We start from the raw sequence: 24,746 nt of genomic DNA on the forward strand, positions 1-24,746 counted from the left end.
CAGTGGGGCAGAGGGCCCCAGAGGGGCAGGCAGGCTCTACTGGCATGCAGATGAAGGGCTGAGCAGTTTCCGCCGCACCCTGCCTTCACCCTTCCTGTACCCCTGCAGGAAACAGCCCCACAGCAGCTCTCACCCGGGGCCGGCAGGACAGCGTCCACCAGCCCAGAGCGTGGTGGGACGAGCCCCGACGGCTCCCTGTGCCACCCGTCCGCGGAGCCCCGCAGCACGTACAACCATGCGTTGAGCCCTGCCAAGGAGAGTGGATGCCAAACCTGAATTACCAGCCCCGAGAGTGGCTGTGGAACCCGGGAGCTCCTGTGATTTGCGGCAGGTTTTTCAGGTCCCCGCCTGTCACACACACTCGCAGATATTTAAGCAGTCACCCAAGGACCTGCAGGGTTCTTGTTTTACTCACTTCTGGTCCCTGGCAGCTCCAGGTAAGCACAGGCTTTGAGCTGGGAGAGCTGGGGTGGATTCGCAGGTGTGGATGTTGGGGGGATGCAGGGAGGAGCTGACCTGATCTTAGTGATGCTGGGGAGGTTGGAGCAGCCTCCAGCCGGGTGGTGGTGGTGGGAAAGCTTCACGCCTGGGGAAGGGAGAGAGGCACACAGGCAGGCAGAGACCCCAGGCTGTGGGTACTATGGGGACTTGCCTCTGTTTCAGCAGCTGCTGTGCCCTTGTTCGCTTTGTTCCTGTCAGATATTATCTTCTGAGAGGCTGAACGGGTAGTTTACAGGATGCATGACAGGTGGTTTTTCCTTATTTATGGCAGGGTCTGTTTTATTTTTAAAGCCTCCGTCCCACCTTATCCTGTGCACCATGCCGGCTGATGTTATCCATAGCCACCCCACAGCAGGAGACGGAGCGAAACGAGGGACAGGACACGGCTCTGCAGCAGAGCAAGGGAGGGCAGGAGGGCTTGTTTGCATTGAGAACTGCTATTTTGATTTCCTGCCAGTGTCAGGAAATAGCTGCAAGCAAAAACCAGGAGCAGATGATGCCTCCAGTTGCATCCCAGCCCTGACAGCGGAGAGAGCAGTGGGGAAGGGGTCAAGAAACCCAGGAGGGTCTATAGGGCCCCATCATCTGGGCAGGAGCTGCTCAGAGAGTTTTCCGGGGTCTTCAGTGCAGTAAATGCTTAGAAAGCCGCTCAGGCAGCTAGCTATTGTGTCTGCTGTTCAAAGCTGAGCAAACAGAGATCATGTCTTTTCTGGAAAAGTGTCTGCCCTCTGCCAGGACAGTAAATGCTGACTGCGCTAGCAGTGCTGGGCAGGCTTGCTGGGAGACAGTGGGATGTCCTCTCCCATCTCAGGCCAGAGCTAGGAGCCCTGCTAGTAACCCCAGGGTGTCTTTGGGGAGCAGGGACATGGGCAGTATGGTTGCAGAGGGAGGTCTCTCTCCACACCACTGCTCCTACCTCACGTCTAGGTCAGGTCACTCAGGGCCTTGTCCAGCTGAGTTTTAGGGATCACCAAGAACAGAGGTGCCCCCACCTCTCTGGTGCCTATCCCCACACTGATCCGCACATACAAGACTTGTTTCCCAATATCTACTAAGACTTTCTCTTGCTGCAGCTCATGCCTATCAGCCATTGCCTTTTGTCTGCTCCCTTCAAAATGGCCCTGGAGGTGCGTTTAAACACTGCATCAGCTACACTAAGAGCACCAAGTTGTGCACAGCAATGCTGGCTGGAGCCAAGCAACCAAGGAACCCCTTGCATGCTTCAGCTGGTGGCTGAAAACCAAGACAGACAGAGCCAAGTGTGAATTCCTCAGGGCTCTTTAGCTTGATGCGTAGGACAGAGCGAGTGTCACCAGTGCTGTGGTTTCACAGTGATAGTGCATCTGGCACTGTCACTTCCGCCAGGGTGAGCAGCTCCCTGCTACCAAACTCTCATCCTTGTGCCACCCAGGAGTGGCAGCAGTGGGCATGGGACTGCTCACAGGGGTAGATGATGACCACAGCCCCCCCCTTTCTGAAAGTTGAACAGATGGTTTAGGTAACTTGCATTGGAAAAGCCTTTTTTTGTTTGTTTCACCACGGCTGCAAAAGTTTAGGCAGAAAAAAGGCAGTGAGCAGTGGTGCCTTCCAGCAGCTGAGCAGAACAGCTATGATTCTCTGTATTTCTGCCAGGCTTAAAGAAACATAAGCAAGAAAATCACCTCTCCTGTACAGGGAAGAGGTCCTGTGTAGCCTGAAGGCCAGGTCCCAGGCCTGGGCTTAAGGAGGCTCCCTTTAAATAAGAGATAGGTGAGTACTGGTCAAGGTACATGCAGTCAGGACATTTAGGGACTTGCAGTGCCCTCAGGTCCTGTCATTTACCCACAGTTTTTAGCACCCAAGAACTGCCAAGTGCTAGTGCCACATGGGTCACATGGCTCCTGAAGATCTCCAGGACCTCATGGAGTGATGTGGAGCTCCAGGGACACCCAGGCTTTTGAGCTTTTCCTGAAAGCCACCTCACAGCCTTGAGAGGTGGGAGCAGGAGCAGAGTGGAGACAAGGGAAAACTGTCAAGCATCACATCCTGTGTGCTGGGGCACCCTGAGCTGCCAGCAGGTAGAAGATACTGTGTCCTACGGGGAAGTGCCTCAGGAACATGGAGATTATCAGAAATAAACAGCTGTCTAGATGAAATATGAAACTTGAAGCATGCGTTCCCTATGCAAATCAATGCACACACATTAATGAATGTTAATACAGCAGTCTGCAAATGATGCTTTATGAACGCCAGGACGTGTTGCTGCTGGTGGCCCAGGCTAGATGCATGATTCAGAGGTGATGATGAGCCCTGTGGTGACTGGGCTTTCTAGGAGAAGGGCAGACAGTTCAGTGGGGTGCTGATCAAGGAGGAGAGGAAGGACTTGTGGCCTGAGCTTGCTCTCATCTGCACTTTGGCCTCATGGGGAGTCTGGCAGCCACAGTGCTGAGGGCAGCACCTCAAGTCCAGGGGAACTCCTTCTGCCCCTGTGTCTTTTCCAGAGGGCTCCAAATGCCCAAGGCAGGTGAGCAGCATTCACTTGGCCCCCACCAGCTCACACACACAAAGGGCTGAACTTTGTTGTTGTGCCTCTTCTGACATGGATGCCTCTGAACTGAGCTGACCCCAGGAAAACTCAGGCAGCTGCTGCCGCATACCTGTGCTGCAACACCCTGCAGACAAGGCCAGCTCAGTTTGCAGCCCCTGGGGTTAAAGGTGGTCTTTTCCCAGTCCATCCAGGAGTGGCAGATGGTGCCCTCTACCAGCCTGCTCCATCCCACTCAGAGGTGCTCTGACCTTTCTAACCACTGTGTTACAATTGGTATTTACCAAGTGACTCAAACAGACTGGGCTGTTTCACAACCAGCCCTGGTCTATTTATAAGCCCCTACTCAAATGCCAAAGGATCCTTTTATTAGACGAAGTACATTAGTCAAAGCACCTCCTGCAGACAAGGCTCAGTGGGACCTTTGCTTTTTGAGGTAAAGCTGAAAGAAGAGGAGCTCTCCAGCCTCTCATGAATAGCAGAGCTGGCTCTCGGCAAGCTGCAAGGCAGTTTTGGAGCTGAGCCCCAGCAGCAGCAGTGCTGTCAGCAAGTGAGAGCCCTGGGGCATTCACTACACCCCAGGGCACCGAGTGTGCGAAGGTCGGTTATCTGTCAATGAGAAAAGCAGTTGGGTTTAAAGCCACACAGTGGAGCGCAGCATGCTGGAGGTGCCTGAGTTCCATCCCAGAGCCAAAGGGAAGGTGAAGCTGGACTGCAAGGTGGAGACAAGGCAGGTCTGCAGCAAACAGCCCAGAGGAGTTCCAAGGTGGCCAAGAACCACTTTGGCAGCATAGGAGAGGCACAGCACAGCCTGACAGAGGCATGCCAGGCAACTCGGGTAGCAGGACAGCAAATCAAGAAAGGCCACATTTTTGCATCCAGCTCCTACCCGCCAACACCCCACAGCTTGGTTTCGGAAACACCAAAATGATTCAGCACCAGGGACTTCTGCATGCTTTGTGAGGACAACACCTCATGGTGTACCTGACCAAATTGGCAGGCTCAACCCCCTGCCATGCAGAGGCAAACTTGGAGCCCTGCAGAAGAGAGGTGTGGGATTTACCCAAGGCATACCATCTTGTTTTGCTTGTGCTTTTGTGCCAAGTCTGCCAGAGATATGTGCAAAGCACAAGTGGGACAAACGTTACTTGGAGGGAGAATGTGGGCTCCTTGTTTGAGTGCCTGGGCAACAGATGTGCATGAAATGCCATCCTCCAAGGACTGACCCTTCACTTACACACCAAAACCAAACAAACAGCTCAGTGGTGCTCAGGAACAACATCGCTGCTTATACCCATGCGTTAAATACCATTAAATATTAGCAAACATTACATAGATAGATAGATAGATAACAGTAAATATTAACATAGATAACATTAAATATTAGTAAAACCAAAACAGCTCACTTGCTCATCACCAGCTTTGATGGTCTGGCCATGCTGCTAGGAGGAGGACCAGGACACTGCTCAGGAGGTAAAATGGGGTGATTGCTGTGTCCAAACCCACACTCCCAAAGATCCCCTGGTTTGTGATTCCCGTGCACACACTTGCCTGCTCACTGGGAAGAAGGGAAAAAAGAACAGAAATAAACGAGGCTGGATGCCAGGCACTGACCCCTCACCCAGAGCATAAGTAGTGCTTTTTTTCAATTAATGTCTTTAAATTAACCCCTCCAACAAGCCCGTTGCTGTGACATCACTCCCAAGCGACGCCCAGGCCTAAATACGGTCGTAAACAGGAATCGTCCCCACGGGAGTCACACTGGCTATAAATACAGCAGGAGGGGAGCGCTGGGCAGAGGACGGGCTGCAGTTCCCCGCCAGCTAAGGATGGTGAGACAGCTCAGCTGGGCACTGGTGCTGTGTGGTCACCACGGTGGGGAAAGTGCGTGTGTGTCCCAGGACGTGCTGGGGGCCTGGAGCTCCCAGCTGAGCTCCCTGGCATGCCTTTGGGAAGGGAGTTGTGCCCTGCCGTGGCAAGCGGGGAGATAGTGGGGATAGGGACGGCAAACCTGGGGCTCAGCAAGTGAGCTTGGTGTCAGCTTGGGCAATGATACTGGCCCCTCCCCGCAGCGCCTGGCCCCATAGCCCTACCCAAGGAGGAGATGGCCACAGAGAAGCCAGTGACTCCCACTGAGGAGCAGCTGGAGATCCTGGAGTACAACTTCTGCAAGGTGAACAAACACCCTGACCCCACCACGCTGTGCCTCATTGCGGCCGAGACTGGGCTCTCCGAGGAGCAGACCCTGGTGAGTGTGTGCCCCTTGCCCCTGCTTTGGCACCAGCTCTGCTCCCCCTGCATGCCTTTGCGTCCCACACACTCCCCCCACATCTTCTGCTTGTCCTGTTTTCAGCTCTCTGTCATACTCCCCGCACCCTTCTGTTCACCTACATGCTGCTTACTGCACTTCCTGCACCTCTCATGCTTCCCAACTCTCCTGCACATATGCACCATACTTGCACTCCCTGCACCACTCTGCACCTTGCATACTCTTTACTGCACACCACACCATGCTCACAAGTCTTCTCTGCATCTCTACAACCTCAAGTGCACCCCTAACCCCACACTGCACCTACAGAACTCTACTGTACCACCACCTCTCCCTGCACCCCACATGTTCCTGCCCCTGCATCCCCAAAGCCCCTTCCCCTGTAATCACAGCCCTTTCAGTCCCAGCCACGGTATCCCACTGGGATCCTTGTGCTCCTCTCCCACACCAGGAGCACCATCCCCATCCTGGGCTTGGATACCAGGCTCGTGATTCCCACAGCCAGAACAAGGGCACACCCTGAGGGTCACTGGCTGGCTATGAACCCCTGAATATACAAGCCACGTGTGCTGTCTTTTCCTTTCAACCTATCTCTAATAGTCTTGGGTACCCAAACCACTGCTGGCTTTGCAGGATGCGCTGAGTGACATGCTCAGTCTGTGCACACTCCCCCTCACTGCAGTTCACTACTTTATCATTCCCAAGCCTACATGTCAGGCAAATCTGTCAACCTTTTGAGGAGACACAGAGGCTTCCAAATGTCCCTTCACAGGGACAGGCTGCCACTGCCTTGGACTTATGCTGAGTTCTGTGCTCCATCTGACTACCTGCAGGCTATCCTGGGCTTCAGAAACAAATGGCTCCTACACAGTTCCTTCAGGTTGCAGTGCAGCCAGTTTAAATGCAGGTATTTTGTAAGCTACTAGACCCACAGCAGCTTTGATGGCTATAGAAAGGAAAAAAACTTTGAAAAAACCTTAACTGAAAAGTTAGCAGCAGAGAGCTGCCAAGCCTGGCTCTCCCTGGGCAAAGGCAAAGGGATATGAGAACTGAGCAGGCAATGCCAGCGTTTAGCCTGCCCCAAGGAAGGATGCTGGTGTAACATCCATTGCCCATGATAGCCCTTGGCTGGACTGGAAAAGGAGACCCCTCCTTTACTGTGTTTTAATGACAGGCAGGTACCACTGCTTGTTTGAGGCCGCATCCTTGAAATACCTTTTCCTCCTTAGAAATGGTATTGCTCCTTTTTTCCTAAAGCAAGTTGTAAACACAGGCCAGATATGCCCAGGACACATCTGGAGAGGTCTTGAAAATCTTCCCTGATAGCCACCTTTTTCCACAAATCCAGGGTGCTCCTAGGGATCTGAAGATGAAGGACATATTAAGGACAGGATCAAGATGGGGATGGTGAGCTGTGAAGTGCTTGCATTGCATATAACACAGAGAATGATCTCTGTTGACATCTGGAGTGCTTTATTGGCTAGATATAGCAGCCATTTTAATTAAAAAATCAGTAAAAATGAGATGCAAAGAGGTGGTGAGTCAACGGGAGACGATGGTTGAGGGCAGGAAGTGAAATTTTTGGGAGGAGGCGAGGCAAGCAATCATCTGACTGGATGCGGTCCAAGGCAGTGCTGGTGCGAGAGCCACTTTGTAGAGAGCATCGTGGTTGTGTCATTACGAACCACAATAGCTTCAGAAATAGCCATGAACAAATATAGCAACGGAGTGAACAGCAACAAAGCAAATCACAGGCACATTCCCAAACAAAAGGCTGAGCTGTGCTTCCGGGACGTGAGTTATCTCTCTTCTTACGCAGGTAGTGTGGCTTTATCCAGCTGCAATTTAGCTAACATTTGAAATTGCAGCTGTGTTCAAGAGGCATCAGCAGCTCTGGGAGTTGGCCTAGGGGTGCTAAGCTACTGCACAGTGACAGAGTCATGCATATTGCTTGAAGACTAAGATCACTGTAACCCATTTTTCAGATTTATTTGATCTTAAATTTGCTGAGAGCCACTGCATTGTCCCTGTTATCCTTTCTGAAGCAGGCCAGCTTGTGATTCCTGTCCGTTTTGGACCTGCAGTGATTGTTTCATTGCTCCAGGCATTTAAGCAGATGCCATCCAGCAGCTTCTTAGCCAATTTCTTATTCTGTTTGCAAGAAAAACTTGGGGCTCACAGCAACAAAATGAGAACTTACCAATACTGTCAAGGTCTGAAGTGTGCAAGAGAAATGAGTTTGAAAGAGGTGAACACATCAGTAACAAGACCATTTATTTGGTCAGAAGCAGCTCTCCTGGTGCCTATACTGCCTAGAAACAGTGCAGCACCTTGCTTCAGATAGCAGAACCACAAGTTTCCCTCACCTGGTCCCATGTGCTGACCACATCTGCACCTTTAGCAAGGTTATTTAGAGGTTCACTCAGCCCAGTGCACTCAATCTCTTTCTCTTTTCTTTCCTCCAGAAATGGTTCAAGCAGCGCCTGGCAGAGTGGAGGAAGTCTGAAGGGCTGCCCTCACAAAGCGGATCTGTCAGGGACTAGAGGATGCTGCTCCAATCCCCAGGGCTGCTGATAATGATGGTGAAGCTCTTCAGAGTGGGTTTCCTTGGAGTTCTTCTGTTGCAATAGGTTTTGAGATACAAAGTAATACCCTGCTATTTAACATAAGTTTTATTTAAAGTGTACATAACCAGGAAAAATATTATATATATATGTGTATACAGCTTCTGATGGCTGCATAACCTACCTAGTGATTCCCATCCATTAATAACACAGCACAGGGCAAGGCAATTTCATGCCCTTGTCCCAGGCTTACAGAAAAGCTGCCATGAAAGGTTCAAACATACAAGGGGAGGGATTTATTTTGCTTATGCTCCCCAAAGGCGAAGTACACATTCTGGCTCTAATATACACACCATCCAGAGAGGAGAGCACCTGGAAAACGGATATGTTGCTCAGATGATCTTAGCTAGCTCGGGATGCTGAGTCAGCTCTGGATATCAGCAAACTGAGTGCCTACACAGTCATCAGACCAAGGCAAGCATCCTTTGGATGTATTTCTCACATTGCTGTTAAAGGTCATCAAAGGGAAAGAATTGGCGTTTTGGTTTTTCGGGTGTTTTTTTTCCAATGCATTAATAAAACAACAGAGTTTTTTGATGAGAGGAGCTGTGTTACGTCCCTACCTGTGGTCCCTGCCCCGATGGCAGGAGACAGAATTCTTCCTCTGGGAGAGCAACACCTCTCCAAAGACAGCCTCAGTGGGCATTGTGGGGTATCCTTCTTGCCACAGGGGTAGCACACAGACATGGGCAACCTCCACGGGTCCATCCATGGCAGCCCACACAGTTTCATCCCTGAGGTGGCAGAGGCTGGTAGCACTGGGGTTCCCCCATGGGTCAGGGCATCAGACTTCACCCTCCCTCTGGTCATTCTTAAGCTTAAGGGATGTAGCTGCACTCAGGCTTTTGCACAGAACCCAAACTCTGGTACATTGACCTGGTACAGGACAATGCATGGGATATAAAAAATAACCAGCACAGTTGCTCAGTGACCTCATCTTGTTCAAAAGGGTTCAAAAATCCTCTGCTTAGTGGATTACTGAATCAATTACTAGATCCTCTGATTAATCCTCTTGTGGTTTGTGGTGACCTGCCTCTATTCCTTTGGAAGGAGAATCGGCTTAACACAAGGAAGATCAAGATACACTGACAGTGAAACTGCCACATGCTTTCTTTTATAACTTTTGTCCCTCCATTATTCTGTCTAGGGTTACACAACCGAGTATCTCAATTGCAGACATTTAACCCACCTGTATAACTTGTACCAAAGGTGCATGCAAAGCAAAAGGCTGCTTGCCCATTCTCTGCCCATTCTCCAGGCATTTGAGAGAAGGGGCCCCAAACTCAAGCCAACTCAAGGTACATGCCAACCCAGCATTTCCGAAGTCTGTACTAAAACTGCATGCCTTATCAAATCCAGCCCTGGATCTGGAATTTTGCAGCCTTTTGTGTTTCTATTTCTGTCACAAGCACAAAACTTTAAGTGTCACTGAGAAGATCTCTAAACTTTACCAAAAATTTAACAAACCCAAGGTCAGGAGTTGCATTGCATCAACACGCTGTGTGCCATTGGCTGTGGTTTGCCACACTTACTTATGTGAAAAAACAGTTCCTGTGCTGGCATCCCTCAGCAGTTGTTTCATCACTTCTTTAACTACTATAGCTAAAAAATAAGAAGAGATATAAAATCCAGACATAACTCATCCTAGGGAGAAAGGCTTCCCACATTAGGTCAAATCCTGCTTTTTTCCCTTGGTGACTATTTTGTGCTTATGGAATGACTGTTTTATTTAACTCCCCAGATTAGCCCAGTAAGAGTGGCAGCTTATAAGAAGTGTTCCCTAGTGAGTGCTGCTGTGTTCAAGTAGGTTTTAGAGTCACAGCACAGCCCGAACAGAGTGATGTTCCAAGGGGGACAGCTGGCATGAGCAGAGGGCTGTGCTTCTGAGGGAGCTCAGCGCTTAATTGGAAGAGCCAGTTCCTTGATCCGAGGAGAACAAATTGCCTTCTTAGCAGACTCCTTCACGGTGAAGGCATCTGGGTTGAATTGAGTCAAGTTCATAGGAAGCCTGGGGGAGTGAGGACAGAGACAGTCAATTCCAACTGGAGCAGAGCCAGCTGTCAAAGCTGCCTGCCAGTTGACACACCTCCACCTGCACCCTTCCCTGTCCTGGGAGGACAAAAGCAGTCATGCCTCAGCTGCTGTCACCAGGACACTAGTGAGAGCGGATGCCCCATCTCTCACTGCAGCCACTACCACCAGGTATTCCCTCCCTCCCTCCCTCTCCATGAAACACCATACCCAGCACTTCCTGCAACCCAGGCTGAGGCCAGCTGTATCATGCTGGGCAGCATGAATTTGCTACACTGTGCCATGTGTCACCTGGTTGCTTTCTATAATTGCAACTAATTACAAACTCCCAGCCAGTAGTTCCTACTGGAATTAGTAAGCTCCTATTTCTCCTCTTTTGATTCTCCTTCCACCTCAAAAATGCTGTTTAAACCACAGTCTGTATAGCAGTAACACATCCAGCCATACAAAACCCATACATTTTGGAAGTGAAAAAACAGTGGCTTAATCACACTGCATAAATCCAAATCAACAAGGTACAATGGCCTGCATGAAATGGGCTGACAGCTGATCATTTCTGCATAGCAGGGAAGGAGCACCTACCTTTTGCAAGGCTGGGCCAGTTCCACAAGCCTTGGTGTAGCCACTGCCTGCTTTGCAGCCTTTGTCACTGACCATGCAGCGTCCCGCGCAGGCACATAACCAGGATGCAATCTTTTCGCCATAGCCAGCTCCAGGGTCCGAGGGCTAGCAATTGCCTGCTGAGCAAACTTAGAAACCTGTGGAAAACGGGGAGGAAGGTCCCTACAGATATGTTCCTGGCATTCAATGGTGACCAGCCTACAACTCAGTGTACCCAGATTCACAGCCACTGACCACACACAGGTGGAACATGATACTGTCCATGCTCTGGACAGAGGACAAGTCCTGCTCCCCAGCCCCGGAAGCAGCTACATCAGCATCACGGACAGCAGTACATCCAGGGCTGCCATGAAGGGAGCCCCCAGTGACTGAGCCCCTGTACTCTCCCCTCTGCCCAGCATCCCTGCCATGCACAGCCCCAGGTGATGCTGTCTTACCGGGCGAATGGCAGATTCAAAAGGGCCATACTCATAGCAGCAGGTCACTTTCTTGACTGAGGGCTTTGCCAGCTGCTGTATCCGTGAGGATGCTCTGGCCAAGGCTGCAGCATTTGTAACCTGTGTTGGCACCTGCATGGGTTCAGAATGGGGGAAGGATGTGTAGACACAGAGCTTGTCCGCAGCAGCTCAGAGGGACACACTCCCTTCTCCAAAGGGATAAGCACCCAGCACTCTTCCTCTGCAGACATGGTTACAAGAAGAAGCACTCTCACTTTCTCAACATGCATTAGTTTTCTTTCACCTGAACTAGAATGTAATTTTGGCACTATTGGGATTTGTATGTCTTAGCCAGTATTGCTTTTTTCCCCAGCTGCCACCCTCTCATAGGCAGGAGAGGAATGTCTGTAACCAGAGCCTGTGCAGCCAGGTGAGAGTGCAGAGAAATTTCTTCCAGAGTAATGTTTTTCATATTTGTCTTCTTGGCTGAATCAAATAATTTCCCCTCCTAAGGAGAAACACTCAGATTTCAGGATAAAAATGCTGGTGCAGTTAACTGCATTCCTACAGCAAAAGTGATTACTGCTCCAGCATGGGACTTCTTCCCCTATTCACAGGGTTACTGATGCCAAGTACTGCTCCAGCACAGCCCCCTTATGTCCCAGCCCAGAGACTGCATCCAGAAAACAGCCTTTGCCATGGAATGAGTGTAATCTGAGATTGCCCTTTCACCCCTGCCAAAGCAATGACTCGCCTAAAATGAGCAAGTTCAGAAATATGTCTCTAAATCAGGCTAATCTGGTAAAACACTGTTAAAACCTATATATTGTTTGCAGGCTCATGCCCCCTTATATACATAACACAGCTGCCCAACTGAAAACACAACTGTATTCCCTAGGAGCTGAAGAGGCCATTCCCATCATGTTTCTCCACTTTCCCAGGCTGCTTTATCAGCGGATATGCAGCGCAGATGCCTCCCTTGGCTCTCCTACTATTCTAGGCTGCTCCAGCCTGGCTGTTCTCTGTTCCTCAGCAGGGAGATTTTCAAAGACAGCATCTCATTCCAAAAAGGCAATTTCTCTCAGTATCACAAACCCCAGCCGAACCAGACAGTTTCTCCCCGCCATAGCGGGCACATCCAGGGGCAGAATATAGGGTTTAAAAACTCAGGACAGTTTGCTGCATCACTGTCCCATCCAATCTCACTTAACCAGCTCCTCACCTTTTTGGCCGGCAGGAACTCTGGGTGTAGCATCTTCGGCTGGGCAAGCTCCACAATCCGTGGGGAGGCCTTATAGTTCAGTGCCGCTGGTGACACAGGCCATTCAGGGGACATGCGAGGTCTAGAAGCAGAGAGTCACAGCACCACCACTCATGGATATTCCCCCACACTGGTTAAACCAGGCAGCAGCAGGGATGTTTAAGTCTCACATTTGCTGCAGTAGAAGGAACTTTGTCTTGTGGCTATTTCCAGTGCAGAACCCACACATACCATGACAAAGACCAGATATCCTAATCCCAGAAGAGTCCCTGCTCTGCATTTTGCCCTCTGTTATACCCATCCTCTGTTCCTGTATTTGTTACTTTAAAGCTGGACTAATGCTGTAAGACCCAAGGGCATTCCTGCAGAACCCTACAGGCTTTCTGGCCTCTCACCTTCGCAGCAGGTAAGCAGCCTGGTATTGTTTAGGTTCAGCCAACTTCAACAGCCGAGCAGAAGGTAAGTAAAAATCCTCTAGTGAGGGATGCTCCCAGATTGTTGATTCCCTTCCACAGCTGTACAAGTAGAGGGGCCTGAAGGAACCACACAGAAAAGTTAATAAAAGGCAATTGACAGGGTATCCTAAGTTTGGTTAAACAACCATGCCTGTTACACATACAAAAGCTGGTACCAGTGCACATGGTAAAGCCATGAACAAACGGGTGCTTACACTTGAGATTTCCTGGTAAATGCTGTTTGCATATGCAGAGTCCTCTTTTAAGCATCCTCAGTGCATTGCTTTCAAAGTCTAGGCCTTTCCCTGGCCCATTACTCCACAACACAAACCCGGCAGCATCTCTTGTTCAGCTCTGATGATTTAGAAACCACTTTGTTGCAATGGGTTAATAGCCATTGCAGCTCCTTTCATCTTGGGGTCTCCCCCACACTTGCCTAGTGCATGCTCATCCAGCTTTCCATCAGCCACAGCCATTGGAAGATGCCTGTCATCCCCAGGGAAGAGGTGAACCGAAAGGCAGGAAGGGCTGTCAGGCAGACACCATTAGTCAGAGGCAGAAGTTCTCAGAAGGCTGAAAGCCCTTGAACTGATGACAGTGGCAGAGGAGAGAATAATACAGACACACGTCTTGACATCACTCCAGGTAGAGGAAAGGCAGGAGTACAACACAGTTTAATATGCATTCTCATTGCTCAGACTTCTTACAGACTGGCAACCACCATCCTGTCTCCCAAAGAGCTTCATTCCCTCCAGCCGAGCTACAGAAGATACAGATCAGTTGCTTCAAGTAATGCAGCATCACCCAGCACCACTGAAGCTTACATTTTTCACATCGTTCTTCACTCCTATACCCAAACACGGACTGTTTTTTTTACCATGTAGTGACAGCAGAGGTTTAAGTCAAGGCAAGAGACTGGATTTCTACCAGCCAGCAGGATGGTGCAAGATTTCTCTGTTCATAGCACTTCCTAACCTTTAGCCTCAAGATTTAGGCCAAGTTCCAAGAGGATGCAGGGGATCACTAATTGTCTCCAGGTGCCTGGCTGGGCTGCATCAGCCCCAGTACAGACAGGGAACCCTCTAGGGACAGATAGTCCCTCTGTACACAGGTGTGACACACGTTTCCGTTAAAGCATGCATACACGTACATGATGTCTCTGCTTCCATGCCAAAGCAGAGCTGTTGACTGGGGTTTTTGTTACAGCAGCGGAATATGTTCCCAAGTGCTTGGAAACTGAGATCAAGGCTGGCTCTTATGGCAGTTGATCCAAACCCAGAGCAACCACCACATGTTGGAGAGGCCCTTTCATAGCCAGGAAACAGGTACAAGGAAGTAAAAGGGCATCAAAACTCAGCACCCCCAGTTCCTCCTCATTTGGGAAGTCAAGCACTCAGGGTGACTATACTCCCATAGCACTTTCTTCCCTGCTACAGATGGCCCCTGTTCCAAGCACCAGTACAGCCTGATGGGTGTCACTGGCATGGTAATCCACTGACATGGCATGGAAATCCATGGTGGGGCAGCAATGGCAGGAAAGGAGATGGCATCTCCCTTTCCCTGGACCCACTAAGTCCCTTTGCTTAGTCAGCACCCTCTGAGCTGCCTCCTTCCCCAGGATGTGCTACCACATTACTGACCTGTATAGGTTCTTGCCAAAATCTTGCTTGGGCTTGGCCAATTCCAGTATCCTTGCGGATGGTCTAGCTGTTATAGCGTGCTGTGAGATGGTCCATATTGTCTCTTGGTTTCCCCAAACAAGCCTAGCAAGAACAGCAAGGGTGTGAAATTTTAAGAACATGCCCAAGTGTGAACTGTGCTTGCTGGGGTTATCCTTCCCTACCTGGGATGGGACACACATACAGTCCCTATGGCTACCCCCACCTGTGAAGTGCCGCTGGTGTTTCCTGAGCACTCACTTTCTCTGGCACACTGTCCAGAGTCAGGAAATGTTACCAACTCAAAAAGAAAAGAGCCTTCAAGGGATGAGTCTGGTTTTACAACTACCAGTGGATGTGCAGAAAGGGTCATTTCATTACATCTCTGAAACCCCTGGGGGAGTTTCATGATTGCATTTTTCTTGCCTCTGTGTTACCACCTAGCTATACCACAAGTATGACTGTAAAAATAATAATAATGTTATGGTCAGGGTGTGCCATGGAAAGTGGGTGAGGTTTTGCAGCACTTTAGTGGTTACTCTCCTTTGCCCAGGGCAAATCTGGAGCTGCTCATTCCCCATCAAGAGAGAGGCCATGATGGGAGAGGGTACCAGGGTAGTCAGGACAGGGAATAGCTGGGCGATGGGTTTATGGAACCTTTTCCAAGCACAGTGACACCCATACAGACAGTGGAGAAGAGACGTTGTCAAGAGACTGTTGCGCTGGCTTGTCAAGCCATAGCTTGACCACATAATGCTGACAGCAACTCTGCTTCTAAAGCTGGACTGTGTTCTCCAGGATGCAGCAGCCTGTGACTCCAATGGGGTCTAATTTCCTTGCACCACTACGCCATCCTATCCCGCAACATCTCAGTGCAGCAACTCAGACAGGACAGCAAAGGCAAGATTGGATCAAGCCCAGGTTTTTTTATTGAAAGCAAGAAAGAGCAAGTAAAAGAGAGCCCCTCATGCACTGAACATCTCCACCTGTATTTTTGGAGCCACTCCTGCTCTTGAGACGGAAGCAGTAGCAAGACAAAAGCAAAGGGTCTGCACTGGCTGAGGTCCCATCAATCCCCAGCCCTTGAGCAGGGCTGCATTACCTCCTTACCTGAGGTCATTTACACAAGCTGCTTTCTTGGGTTCTGCAAGCTCCCGTATCCTGTCAAAATTGCAGAAAAGGACAATATGCCATTTAACATACAGTTAAACCAACAAAGCACAAAGAAGCTACTGCTGTACACAAAACCACGTAACACACTCTCAAACTCCTCTGCCTTTTCCTCCATCTCTTGCAAGAGTGTATTTAAGGGATCTCTCTCTCCCAGTAGCTTTCCATCCATTTAATCTGGTGAACTCACCATGGATTTTTGTGCTATTTCTTGGATTGCAGAGACACAAATTTGCAATTCTGCCCTCATTGCAGGGTCCCTTTGGGACATTGCAGGGAGAGGGGGAAGGTATTTTCTGGTTAATAACACACCATGTAATCCCAGCAGGTACGAGATGGATGATGTCTTCAGCCTACAGGAGCCCAGATGAACAGAAACACTCTTGTGGTTTGCTCGAAGTCACCATGGAGACTTCCCACAGGGCTTTAGGAGCACAGGTGAAGGCATATATTTTTATCATTTTATTTAATTCTGTTTAGCACAGGGGTCTTAGATGCTACACAGACTCAGGAACACACATGGTCTGTGGTCTAGCAGCACTGGAAATCATAGTCATCAAATAGCTTGGTTTGGAAAGGACCTTCAAAGGTCACCTAGTCCAACCCCCCTGCAATGAGCAGGGACATCTTCAACTAGGTTAGATTGCCCAGAACTATATACAGCCTGGCCTTGAATGCCAGCTGTGGAAGTGCCTCACCATAGAAAAAGCACAGAAAGTGAAGGCCTGTGGCATTGCTTCCCTTGCTTAGTACCATCTGGCAAAAAGAAGGCATAGACCTAGAGAGGAGTGGGGACACAGAGAGAAGTGTTTGCTGACGGAAAATAGTCGGCATTGTGGGGACTCATCTGTGGTTCCTCTGATGGGGATTATAACCCTTCCTGAGATGCCAAGCTGAAGCAAATGCTTGCCAGAGACCTCAGCACCACAGAGACCCTTGCAATGGCAGGCTGCTGTTAGAGCATCAGATGCCTGCTGATTTATCTCCCTGTCATGCCTAACCACCGGTCACAGCACTGCAAACAAGAGATCGCACAGAGGGAACTGTCGGCAGGACTTTGGCCCTCTGCCACTGGTTCAAGACAGGACATGCTCAGGACAGCAGCCCTTATGTCAGGAGCCAAAAACCAGTTTCAGCTGTTGATTCCCAAGCAGCTCCCCAGAGTCTTTTCCATACAAAGGTGCGAGGGGGTGAAGGATTACCACACAGAGATTTTCCCCCCAGCCTAGCTACATTGCAGAGCTGGCACTATCCCTGCAGGTGGGCTCCTCGCTTCTCCTCCAGCAAAGGCACAGGCACACCACATAGGCACAGCCAAGTCCAGCACAAAGTGCACATGGCCTTACTGACCCACATGACACTGCTGTGCGAAGCTTGCATCACGACCCAGCCAAGGAACAAGTCACACGTACATCCAGACCAGGTCTCTCGATTCACTTGGCAATTGTCAAGTAGTATATTGGGGTTTTCCGATTACAAAAAAAAAATATTATTTTCTACTCCTTTACCATGGCAAAAGCTCTGGACACACAGGCATCCTCACACAGGATGCACCTGCACCAGTTCTGCAACTTGGCTAATAAGGGGACTGCCCTTGCTATTTGGTCCCACTCCTGCTTCCCAGCAGGGAAAAGGAGGCCTTGCTGCAGCCAGGCACAGAAACACCTCCCCTCCGTGCCTGAGCTCACATGCTTAGCCATCAGACTCATCAGATGCTGTTGGTCATGAGAAGCAGGCGGAACAGCAAACCCAGGCATCGTTTCCTCTGTGTGTTTACCACAGTGTCATCTGATATATTGTCTCGCTGCCTGGCGTAAATCCCCGACCCAGCCCTCCCTGAGAGATGCAGGGCTTGGCCTGGATGCCCAGCCAGGAGGTCAGGTCTGGGGGGTTCTTACCTGTCATGGGAACATGCAGACAAGTAACAAGGAACTGCAAAGACAAGAAGAGGTGAATTTAAAAGCTTGGTAACAACCGCAGCTTGGACTGCCTGCTCTTCAATGTTAAACAGTTGCAGCGTGGGTGGAGTCTGTGCATCTTCTCAGGATAAGACTGCCTGGCAGCTATTTGTAAGGCTTGTCCCTGGTACCTTCCCGGGGCGCTGCACAGTGATGCATTTGCACACGAAGTGTTCCTCACCCAGCGGATGGGGAGTCTGGGAGCACCACGTCCCCTCATCAGCATCCTCCTCTTGGGATGAGCACCAGGTACTGCTGACCCGCTGGCTGTCCCCAGCTCACCCCTTACCACTGCCCTCAGCCTGGGGGGCCTCAGTGTGCAGCGGCTGTATTAAACTGGGACCCTGCAGCAGCACAGAACAAGCCGCCATGCTTTGAAAGCAGGGACCGGAAAACCACAGACGCGGTGGGGAAGCCAGGCTCGGTTTCAAGGATCCACCTGCCAGGCGGCAGCGATGACCGGGCTGGCACCGCGCTGCCGAGCGGACCGTCCGGTGGCGCTGTGCTGCCGGGGCCCCGCCGCACCCGCCATGCCGGCCCGCCCCGAGCCCCGCCGCGGCTGGCTGAGGGGCACAGGGTCTCCCAGCCCGACCGGGAGGGGCCACCCCCCGCCACCCCACACTGCCCCGTCCCCACACACCGGCGCGCGGCCGGGCAGGCGCCATGGTGCGCGCTCCCGTCGCCACGGCAACGGCCGCTGAGGGCAGCGCTCCTGAGGAGAGATCGCTTCCTACGTCAGGCCCCGGGAACGGGAACCCGGGCGGCAGCGGAGGGCTGCGAGGGGCCGTCCTGTGGGAGCCTGCCCTCCAGGGTCTCCAGCCTTGCGGCCTGCCCGCGTAAATGAGGCCAGGACCGCTGGTTTGGGTGAAGTTTTCTGCTTTATGCATCTGTTCCAAAGGATGAAACTACACAACGTTCATACAGTAAACGTGGCCGCAGAACAGGCTCGTTACAGAACTTGCTCCTGGAGTGTAATTCCAAGGACAATGGGGGAGTGACACTCATCAGGTACCCTTCCTCTCCCACTGTGTAACACAAATCACTTTCAAAAATCAACCGGGTTCTCACAGGTAAGACTGCTTGCTTGAGGACAACCTGGACTAAACTGAAACAAGCCACTCACCCCGATGGAGGAGTCTCCCACCTTTGGTGCCAATTTAACTTAAATGCTTCCAGTTACCACCTTAAATTACACCATTCCGTTTTTTCCCTGTAGGCAAAGAAACACTTAATGTCTTACTGCGATTGTCTTCTTGTTCTTTCCTACTAAAGAAACAATAACCAACTCAATTTCCAGAGATTACTAATCTACCACTCCCTTAAAGGCTGGCTCTAACACAGCAACAACAAAAACTGTCAAAAATACTAACCGCAGCACTTTTAATTTCTGACAGTGTCAAGAAGTGAGGTCTGGTTTTCAACAGAACACCACTGGTAGCAGGGTCCTGTAAAACCTGAGGCGTACACATGTTTCAGTTTACACCTGAGACATTAAGCCAGGTTAAATTCCCTGGATGCAACCTTGCTCCACTGGAGTGGACTCTTGATTCCCACCTGGCAAGAAGCCAGCTCAGCCCACCTAAGCTGCACATCCTCTTAAGTCTGCTATCTGGGAGACTAATTTTCCCCTACAAATACGCTAAATATTAGACTTACCTCTCAAACGTATTTTCAAACCACTACAAATTAGATTTTGCTACCAACTAGACACCATTTTCAGGGGAATCCCACACTCAGAAGGAAAAGACACCTGTACATTTCAGTTGCCACATGACAAACTGACCATACACTAACACTCTGTCTCCCTCAGCTGCACAGATCACATTGTAGGAAAAGAGCTGTCACTGTGCTTCCAAAACCAGCTGTGTTATGAGCTCCTTGGCATCCTTCATGTTGGAGGAGATCTCAGAGCCATCTTCTGCCACATGGGTACCAATCAAGAACATCTTCCTGTTGTCTCCAATATCAGACAGTGCCAGAGCATCATGGATATCGGTGATGCAATATGCGCCTTCAAGGTCCTGATACACAAAACAAAAATGATACCATTAGTTGCAAGAGGTACCAGTACCATTCCCACGCTGCTGTTCTGTTTCTGATCATTCCTGTGTTAATGACACCAGTGTAACACTACCCATATGAGCCAGACAAAAGTCTTGCTGCCCAAAGTGCCCAGCAAAGAGCTACAAGAACAGGGCAAATATGCCCTGCATGCCTTCTCAGCTACCAGCATGGGACTGTGGGACCTACAGGAACAGTAGCAGCACCTGTGCTTGATGAAGCCAAAGCACTCAAGGGTAACACAACTACTAGTAACATGCCAAAGTTACCAGAAATTTACGAGGTAACAAGGTAGAGTGAACCAAGGGCACAGCTCTGGTAAGAGAAAATCTGGTCTTAAAACCGTGCGCTGTTCTGCCATCTGACATTGTACCATAGGCACAATCCTGCCCCAGGTACACCACCAGTCTTGGGAGAAAGCACTGCCTCATGAGGAAAGCTCCTCTTCTCTCATGCTTCAGCAGCAGCCTTAGGAGCAACCAACCTGACAAGCTGAATGCCAACAACAGTGCTTTACTTTTTGGCTGCTGCTAGGTAAAAGTGGTACTTCTAGACAGACATTCAGAACAGAAACCTAACTCCAGATCTGGCTGTAGTCTCTCCTGCAGCTCTCAAACCTTGCAAGTCTACAGCAGTTTCTAGCACAATTTCCATCCACAGTTCTGACTGTACCGTCTCCAAGCACAGGACCTGCATTTTGTGGATCCAAAACTCAACCTCAGACTATTTTCTTTTTCAGTCAGCAGGTGTCCCAGAAAGACCCTCAGCTCCCAGCCATAAGGCCTCCTTTGAAAGGCTCTGTTGCTGTTTTCAGAGCTACTGCCAGCCAAGCTCAGCTAGCAGCAGGGAACTCTTACCTGCTTGTTGGCCAGAACCACCACCGGCAGGGTGGAGTTGTTCTGGATCAGTTGATGAAGCAGCTGTTTTGCCACAGGCAGTCGGGCATGATCAGCCGAGTCCACGACATAGATTAGCAACAGCACTTTGGGCAAGTACATCTTCCAATATGAACGCAGAGATTCACTGCCCCCGACTGGAAGAAAAGATAGCAGCAGAGGGTTCACCAAGTAATCCAACCAGCGCTGCTCCCACAGCTGCAGACAGCAGGCTCTGGGCTGAAAACCCAAGGTGTCTGGGTTACCAAAAACTCAAAGTATTTGAGCTACTATATATAAGACTGGAAATAGCTTCATTTTCCCCAGTCAAGTTAGATGCAGACATATGTGTACACTCTGGGAATAAAAAACAAAATAATTTTAAGCACTTATTGTGAGAGGATTCTGGGTTCAGTTTCTTATGCTTGCTTCCTGCCTTGTTGTTTCTTGCTCTCATGTAGTAGGAAGAGTAGAAAGAGGTCTATAACACCATGGGAGAATGTCCCCACATAACCCACCTACACATGCCCACCTCATCTTCAAACAAAGCAGGCCTACAATTTCCAAAGAAGAAATTTAGCTCTGAGGCAGGGAGGGCTTTCATCGGGTTTGTATGACACTGGGGACTAGTTCAAAACTCCCACAGATTTCATACTATCAATAACCAGAGATGCTTAGGAGGTGAGAAAACTCAAGCCTCAGCAAACCCTTCAGGCAATCCTTGGGAGAAATCTTTGCACAGGTTACATTTTTACATGAGCTCTTCTCTGCTGGATCCAGAGGAAAACTGACCACCTTCAGAAATTATCGCTTTTACACATGCAGTAAGTTGCTCAAGATTGTTATTCCCATCTGGTGAGATTAGCAGGAGCAGGAACAGCTAGCAGTAGATTAAGTATTTCAGATGCGTTTTCCACTCTTCAGGTCTTCTCCCAGGTACACTGCAGCACCACGCCTTCAAGAATACTGAGGTGCAAAAAAGGTCTAGGTGACTATCCCAAAGGTAGTTAAGTTTTCAGAACAACACAATTGGAGTTCCCTATAATGTTCTCCTGCCTTTCATGGGAGCTCTTTTCAAAACTGACTTGCTAGTCAGCTGTCTTTTACTGCCCTTTTGCTGCAACTTTTACTGTGACTTTTTTCAGTTTCAAAGCAATTTTACATTCACTTAAGTAAAAATGATCCAGTAGCTTCAAGAACACAGAAACATTATTTTCTGCTAGGGCATGCCTGCCTCTTCTTCAAGAGCCCCAGCATATCTGCAGGCAGTATTGTGAGTCTGTTGCTGTGGAATGGAGCCAAAGGGCTGGGACTGATTCATCATACTTGGGACAGATGTCTCTGATTCTGTACTGTGATGTTGTGGGACTCACCACCGCTCCCTTTGTTAAGTGCACTCATGCATAGCATAACCCAGGGGTCAGTAACCTCACAGAGAACATTTTTTTCCCGCCAAACAAGTAGGAACCCAGCAGAAGCCAGAGGCAAGATACCACCCACTTTTGTGTATGATGGTACAAATAAAAGATAGAATGTTGATTTTCTATCTGTCTAAGCCAGCAAAATAAAACCCCTGCTGTCTGCTGATCACCCTGTGCCATGTGATCACAGCACAGGCTGCTAACCCCTGGACTAGGCAATGGTATAGACTGGATAAGTAACCAGATTAAAGAGCCATGCATGGATTTACCTGGCTGAAACTGGCCTGAGATATTTCATTTCCCATGGGTCAGATCGCAGACAGCACATCTCAGTGACTACAAACCTGGACCAGAGAGGGAAGGACGACTCAGAAACAACAGGTTCTGCCATGGGGTACATGGCTCTGGGCCCAGGCCATCCCCGGGCAGGAGCAGAGATACTGTAGGTTCCTCTGGACTCAGCTAGACAAAACACCTCCCATTAGGAGACACAAGTAACTCAGACCTACTATGACAGGGGCACAGAATACAAGCATTTCTGGAGAGACTGTTTCCCCAAGACACCACAGACACTCCTGTGGTAGTACTACTTGGAATGAAACTCTGCCTTACTGGCCTCATCCTCACATCCCAGAAACTTACCTGGGAACAGCACAACTCCTTTAGACCCCCTGACAAAGGTACAGAGGCATCTATGGGCTAGCTGCCAACTGAGCCAGTTGAGCACTTGTACAGTACAGTGCAGAAGTAGCAGGAAGCAAAGGGCAGCTTTTGCCTCCACAGAAGGCAGGCACTCTCAGTACCAGGGACTGACCTGAATCCAGGGCCTCCACCTTCCCCCTCAGCTAGCTGTACCTACAACAGCTCTGACACCCCAAAAGCATCACAGGAGATATTCTCTGCAGGCACAGGCAATACTCAAAAATCAGTGCTAAGGACAATACAAAGCTTAGTGTAAACCTACAGACATTTAAAAGGCACTAAAGAGTAGAAAACACCATTTAAGAGTTTTTTTGAACAGAAAAGGTACAAAACTTTTCTACCTCTCTTCTTTCAACTTATTATTTATTCCTCTTTGTCTCTTGCCCTTTGCCGGGCATGAGCACCAAGGAGAAATTGTACAACACACAGTGGCTATGGATCACAACACAGGGCTTACTGGGGACACCTCTGCTCTGGGCTGGTTTCATACCATCAGGCTTGTTATCCTTCTCTCTCTGGGAGCCGAACTCCCTTGAGGACAGGGCTGAATGCACACACACCTCCTCTAACTCCAGTGTATCATTTCCTTCAAGAAATGGGGTGGGAAAGCAGAATCTCCAAGGAGAAAATAGTCACAACTTCATGTTATCAGAGCAGACACAAGGGAACCCGATCCCTAGGGCACAGGATAGGAACTTATTTCATGCTCAGTACTAAACCACGTTCACTCACTCTCCAGGAACTCCATCTGTAACTCTTCGGTGTTGACGCAGATGGCGTTGAAGCCCTCGGTGGGAGCCACGCTGCGCTTGACACGGTTAGTTGCCAGCGAGTGGAGAACACTGGTCTTCCCAGCCCCATCCAGGCCCAGCACCAGTATCTGCTTACCGTGCCCTGTACCCTGTGAAGCGAGCGGCAGCACGTTTAACCAGGCACCCCGGGCCCGGGCAACGCTCAGCAGGCCTGGGGGAATAAGGGAGCTTAACAAAGGGTCTGGGGAGAGAACAGCAAAAGACCCTTCACGGTGGAGACGGTGCTGGGCTCCTGCGGCACAAGCACAGGGCCTCAGCGCCGGTCGGGCCATGGGACCCAGGCGACATCCCCAGGCCCGCCCGCTGGCTGGGGGTGGGAAGCGGTGAGCGCGGCTCCGGCCCGGTCCAGGCTCCGGCGCTGCCGAGGAGGCCGCCAGGGCCGAGCGGCCGGTGTCACATCCCCGCCGAGAGGCTCCGTGAGGCCCCGTTAGCGCTGCCCGGCCCAGCGGCGTCGCCCGCTGCCCCAACCCGGCCCAGGTACCTGATCGGCGGCTGCTGTGGCGGCAACCGGGCACTCGGGAGTCGGCGCTGCCCGGCTCCGCAAGCGGACCCAGACCCAGGCCGCCGCGCCCGCGGTGGCGGCCAGCGCCGCCCCCCACAGCGCAGCGGACCGCAGGCGGGTGCCCATGGCCGCCCCGCTCCAGGCACGGACAGGAGCAGGGACGCACAGCGCTCCCCCTGCAGCCCTGCGTGCGCACGGCCTCTCCCCCATCCCCCGCAGCTGGGCTGTCAGGCTGAGAACTCACCCGTGCCCATAAAGCCATGAGCGAACGGTGTCACTGGCGGCCTTCTGCTGTCAGAGGAAGGCAGGCTGCCGCACAGCTCCTGCCGCCCTCGACCACCACAACAGGATTTGCTTCATGGGCACCCATCTCCCGGGGGAGGCCCATATAGGGCACAGTCCAAGCAGCCCGGCCAGGGCTCCAGCAGTGCCACAGGGCGAAGTTTCCATCTGGTCAGTTACAGCCAGGTTTGACCAGAGAAAATACCTGGAGAACACAGAGTTGCATTCTCTTCCACTATCTCCTCTCCCCAAATCACCTCCTTGTCACTGTAGGGTAGCACTCGCTCTGCTGTAGTCACCAGCTGCTGGCTAGGAGGATGCATAGCACTCAGTCACTTAATCCAAGCAGCTGCTAGCCATTCAGAAAGCTGTTTTCTGTGCTCTGTTCTTCTTCCTTCTCACTTAGAGCACCACACGCATTTAGCCCCCTTTCCCAATGTTTCCAGTGTACAGTCAAGGTAGTAAAGACTGGTTTCTATTCAGTAGATTTTTACTCCACAGGGACTCAGGGTTGTTTTTTTAAGCCACAGTTAACATTTTCCTTGCTCTCCCCCTCTTTAGGCCTCTGCTTTAAATTCTTTC

General features: G+C 50.6%; 2 protein-coding genes across 2 annotated transcripts; one reads left to right on the forward strand and one right to left on the reverse strand.

Moving 5' to 3' along the window:
- Positions 1 to 139: 139 nt before the first annotated feature.
- HOPX (HOP homeobox) lies at positions 140 to 8,460 on the forward strand. The gene is made up of 3 exons (XM_005148961.4): positions 140 to 437; positions 5,098 to 5,273; positions 7,760 to 8,460. The coding sequence occupies exons 2-3, from the start codon at positions 5,130 to 5,132 to the stop codon at positions 7,835 to 7,837; spliced, it is 222 nt and encodes a 73-aa protein (XP_005149018.1). The 5' UTR covers positions 140 to 437; positions 5,098 to 5,129; the 3' UTR covers positions 7,838 to 8,460.
- Positions 7,452 to 24,029, reverse strand: ARL9 (ARF like GTPase 9). Its single transcript, XM_031048870.2, has 13 exons — positions 23,862 to 24,029; positions 23,301 to 23,469; positions 20,428 to 20,603; positions 19,369 to 19,530; positions 18,035 to 18,239; positions 17,450 to 17,591; positions 15,492 to 15,542; positions 14,364 to 14,486; positions 12,664 to 12,801; positions 12,230 to 12,350; positions 11,008 to 11,139; positions 10,532 to 10,707; positions 7,452 to 9,926 (listed from the first exon to the last, which is right to left on the reverse strand). The coding sequence occupies exons 1-13, from the start codon at positions 24,006 to 24,008 to the stop codon at positions 9,812 to 9,814; spliced, it is 1,857 nt and encodes a 618-aa protein (XP_030904730.2). The 5' UTR covers positions 24,009 to 24,029; the 3' UTR covers positions 7,452 to 9,811.
- Between the last annotated feature and the right edge of the window lie 717 nt (positions 24,030 to 24,746).

Source organism: Melopsittacus undulatus, chromosome 7 (assembly GCF_012275295.1).
Source record: "Melopsittacus undulatus isolate bMelUnd1 chromosome 7, bMelUnd1.mat.Z, whole genome shotgun sequence".
Taxonomy (NCBI): Eukaryota; Metazoa; Chordata; class Aves; order Psittaciformes; family Psittaculidae; genus Melopsittacus; species Melopsittacus undulatus.

Bases quoted from the DNA above. Each gene is read 5' to 3' on its own strand.
- ARL9 (XM_031048870.2), bottom strand. From the start codon at position 24,008: ATGGGCACCCGCCTGCGGTCCGCTGCGCTGTGGGGGGCGGCGCTGGCC. The intron at 23,470-23,861 runs GTACCTGGGCCG...CTCGCTTCACAG, and splicing joins CCACAGCAGCCGCCGATCAG to GGTACAGGGCACGGTAAGCA. The intron at 15,543-17,449 runs GTAAGAACCCCC...CAATTTTGACAG, and splicing joins TCTGCATGTTCCCATGACAG to GATACGGGAGCTTGCAGAAC.
- HOPX (XM_005148961.4), top strand. From the start codon at position 5,130: ATGGCCACAGAGAAGCCAGTGACTCCCACTGAGGAGCAGCTGGAGATC. The intron at 5,274-7,759 runs GTGAGTGTGTGC...TCTTTCCTCCAG, and splicing joins TCTCCGAGGAGCAGACCCTG to AAATGGTTCAAGCAGCGCCT.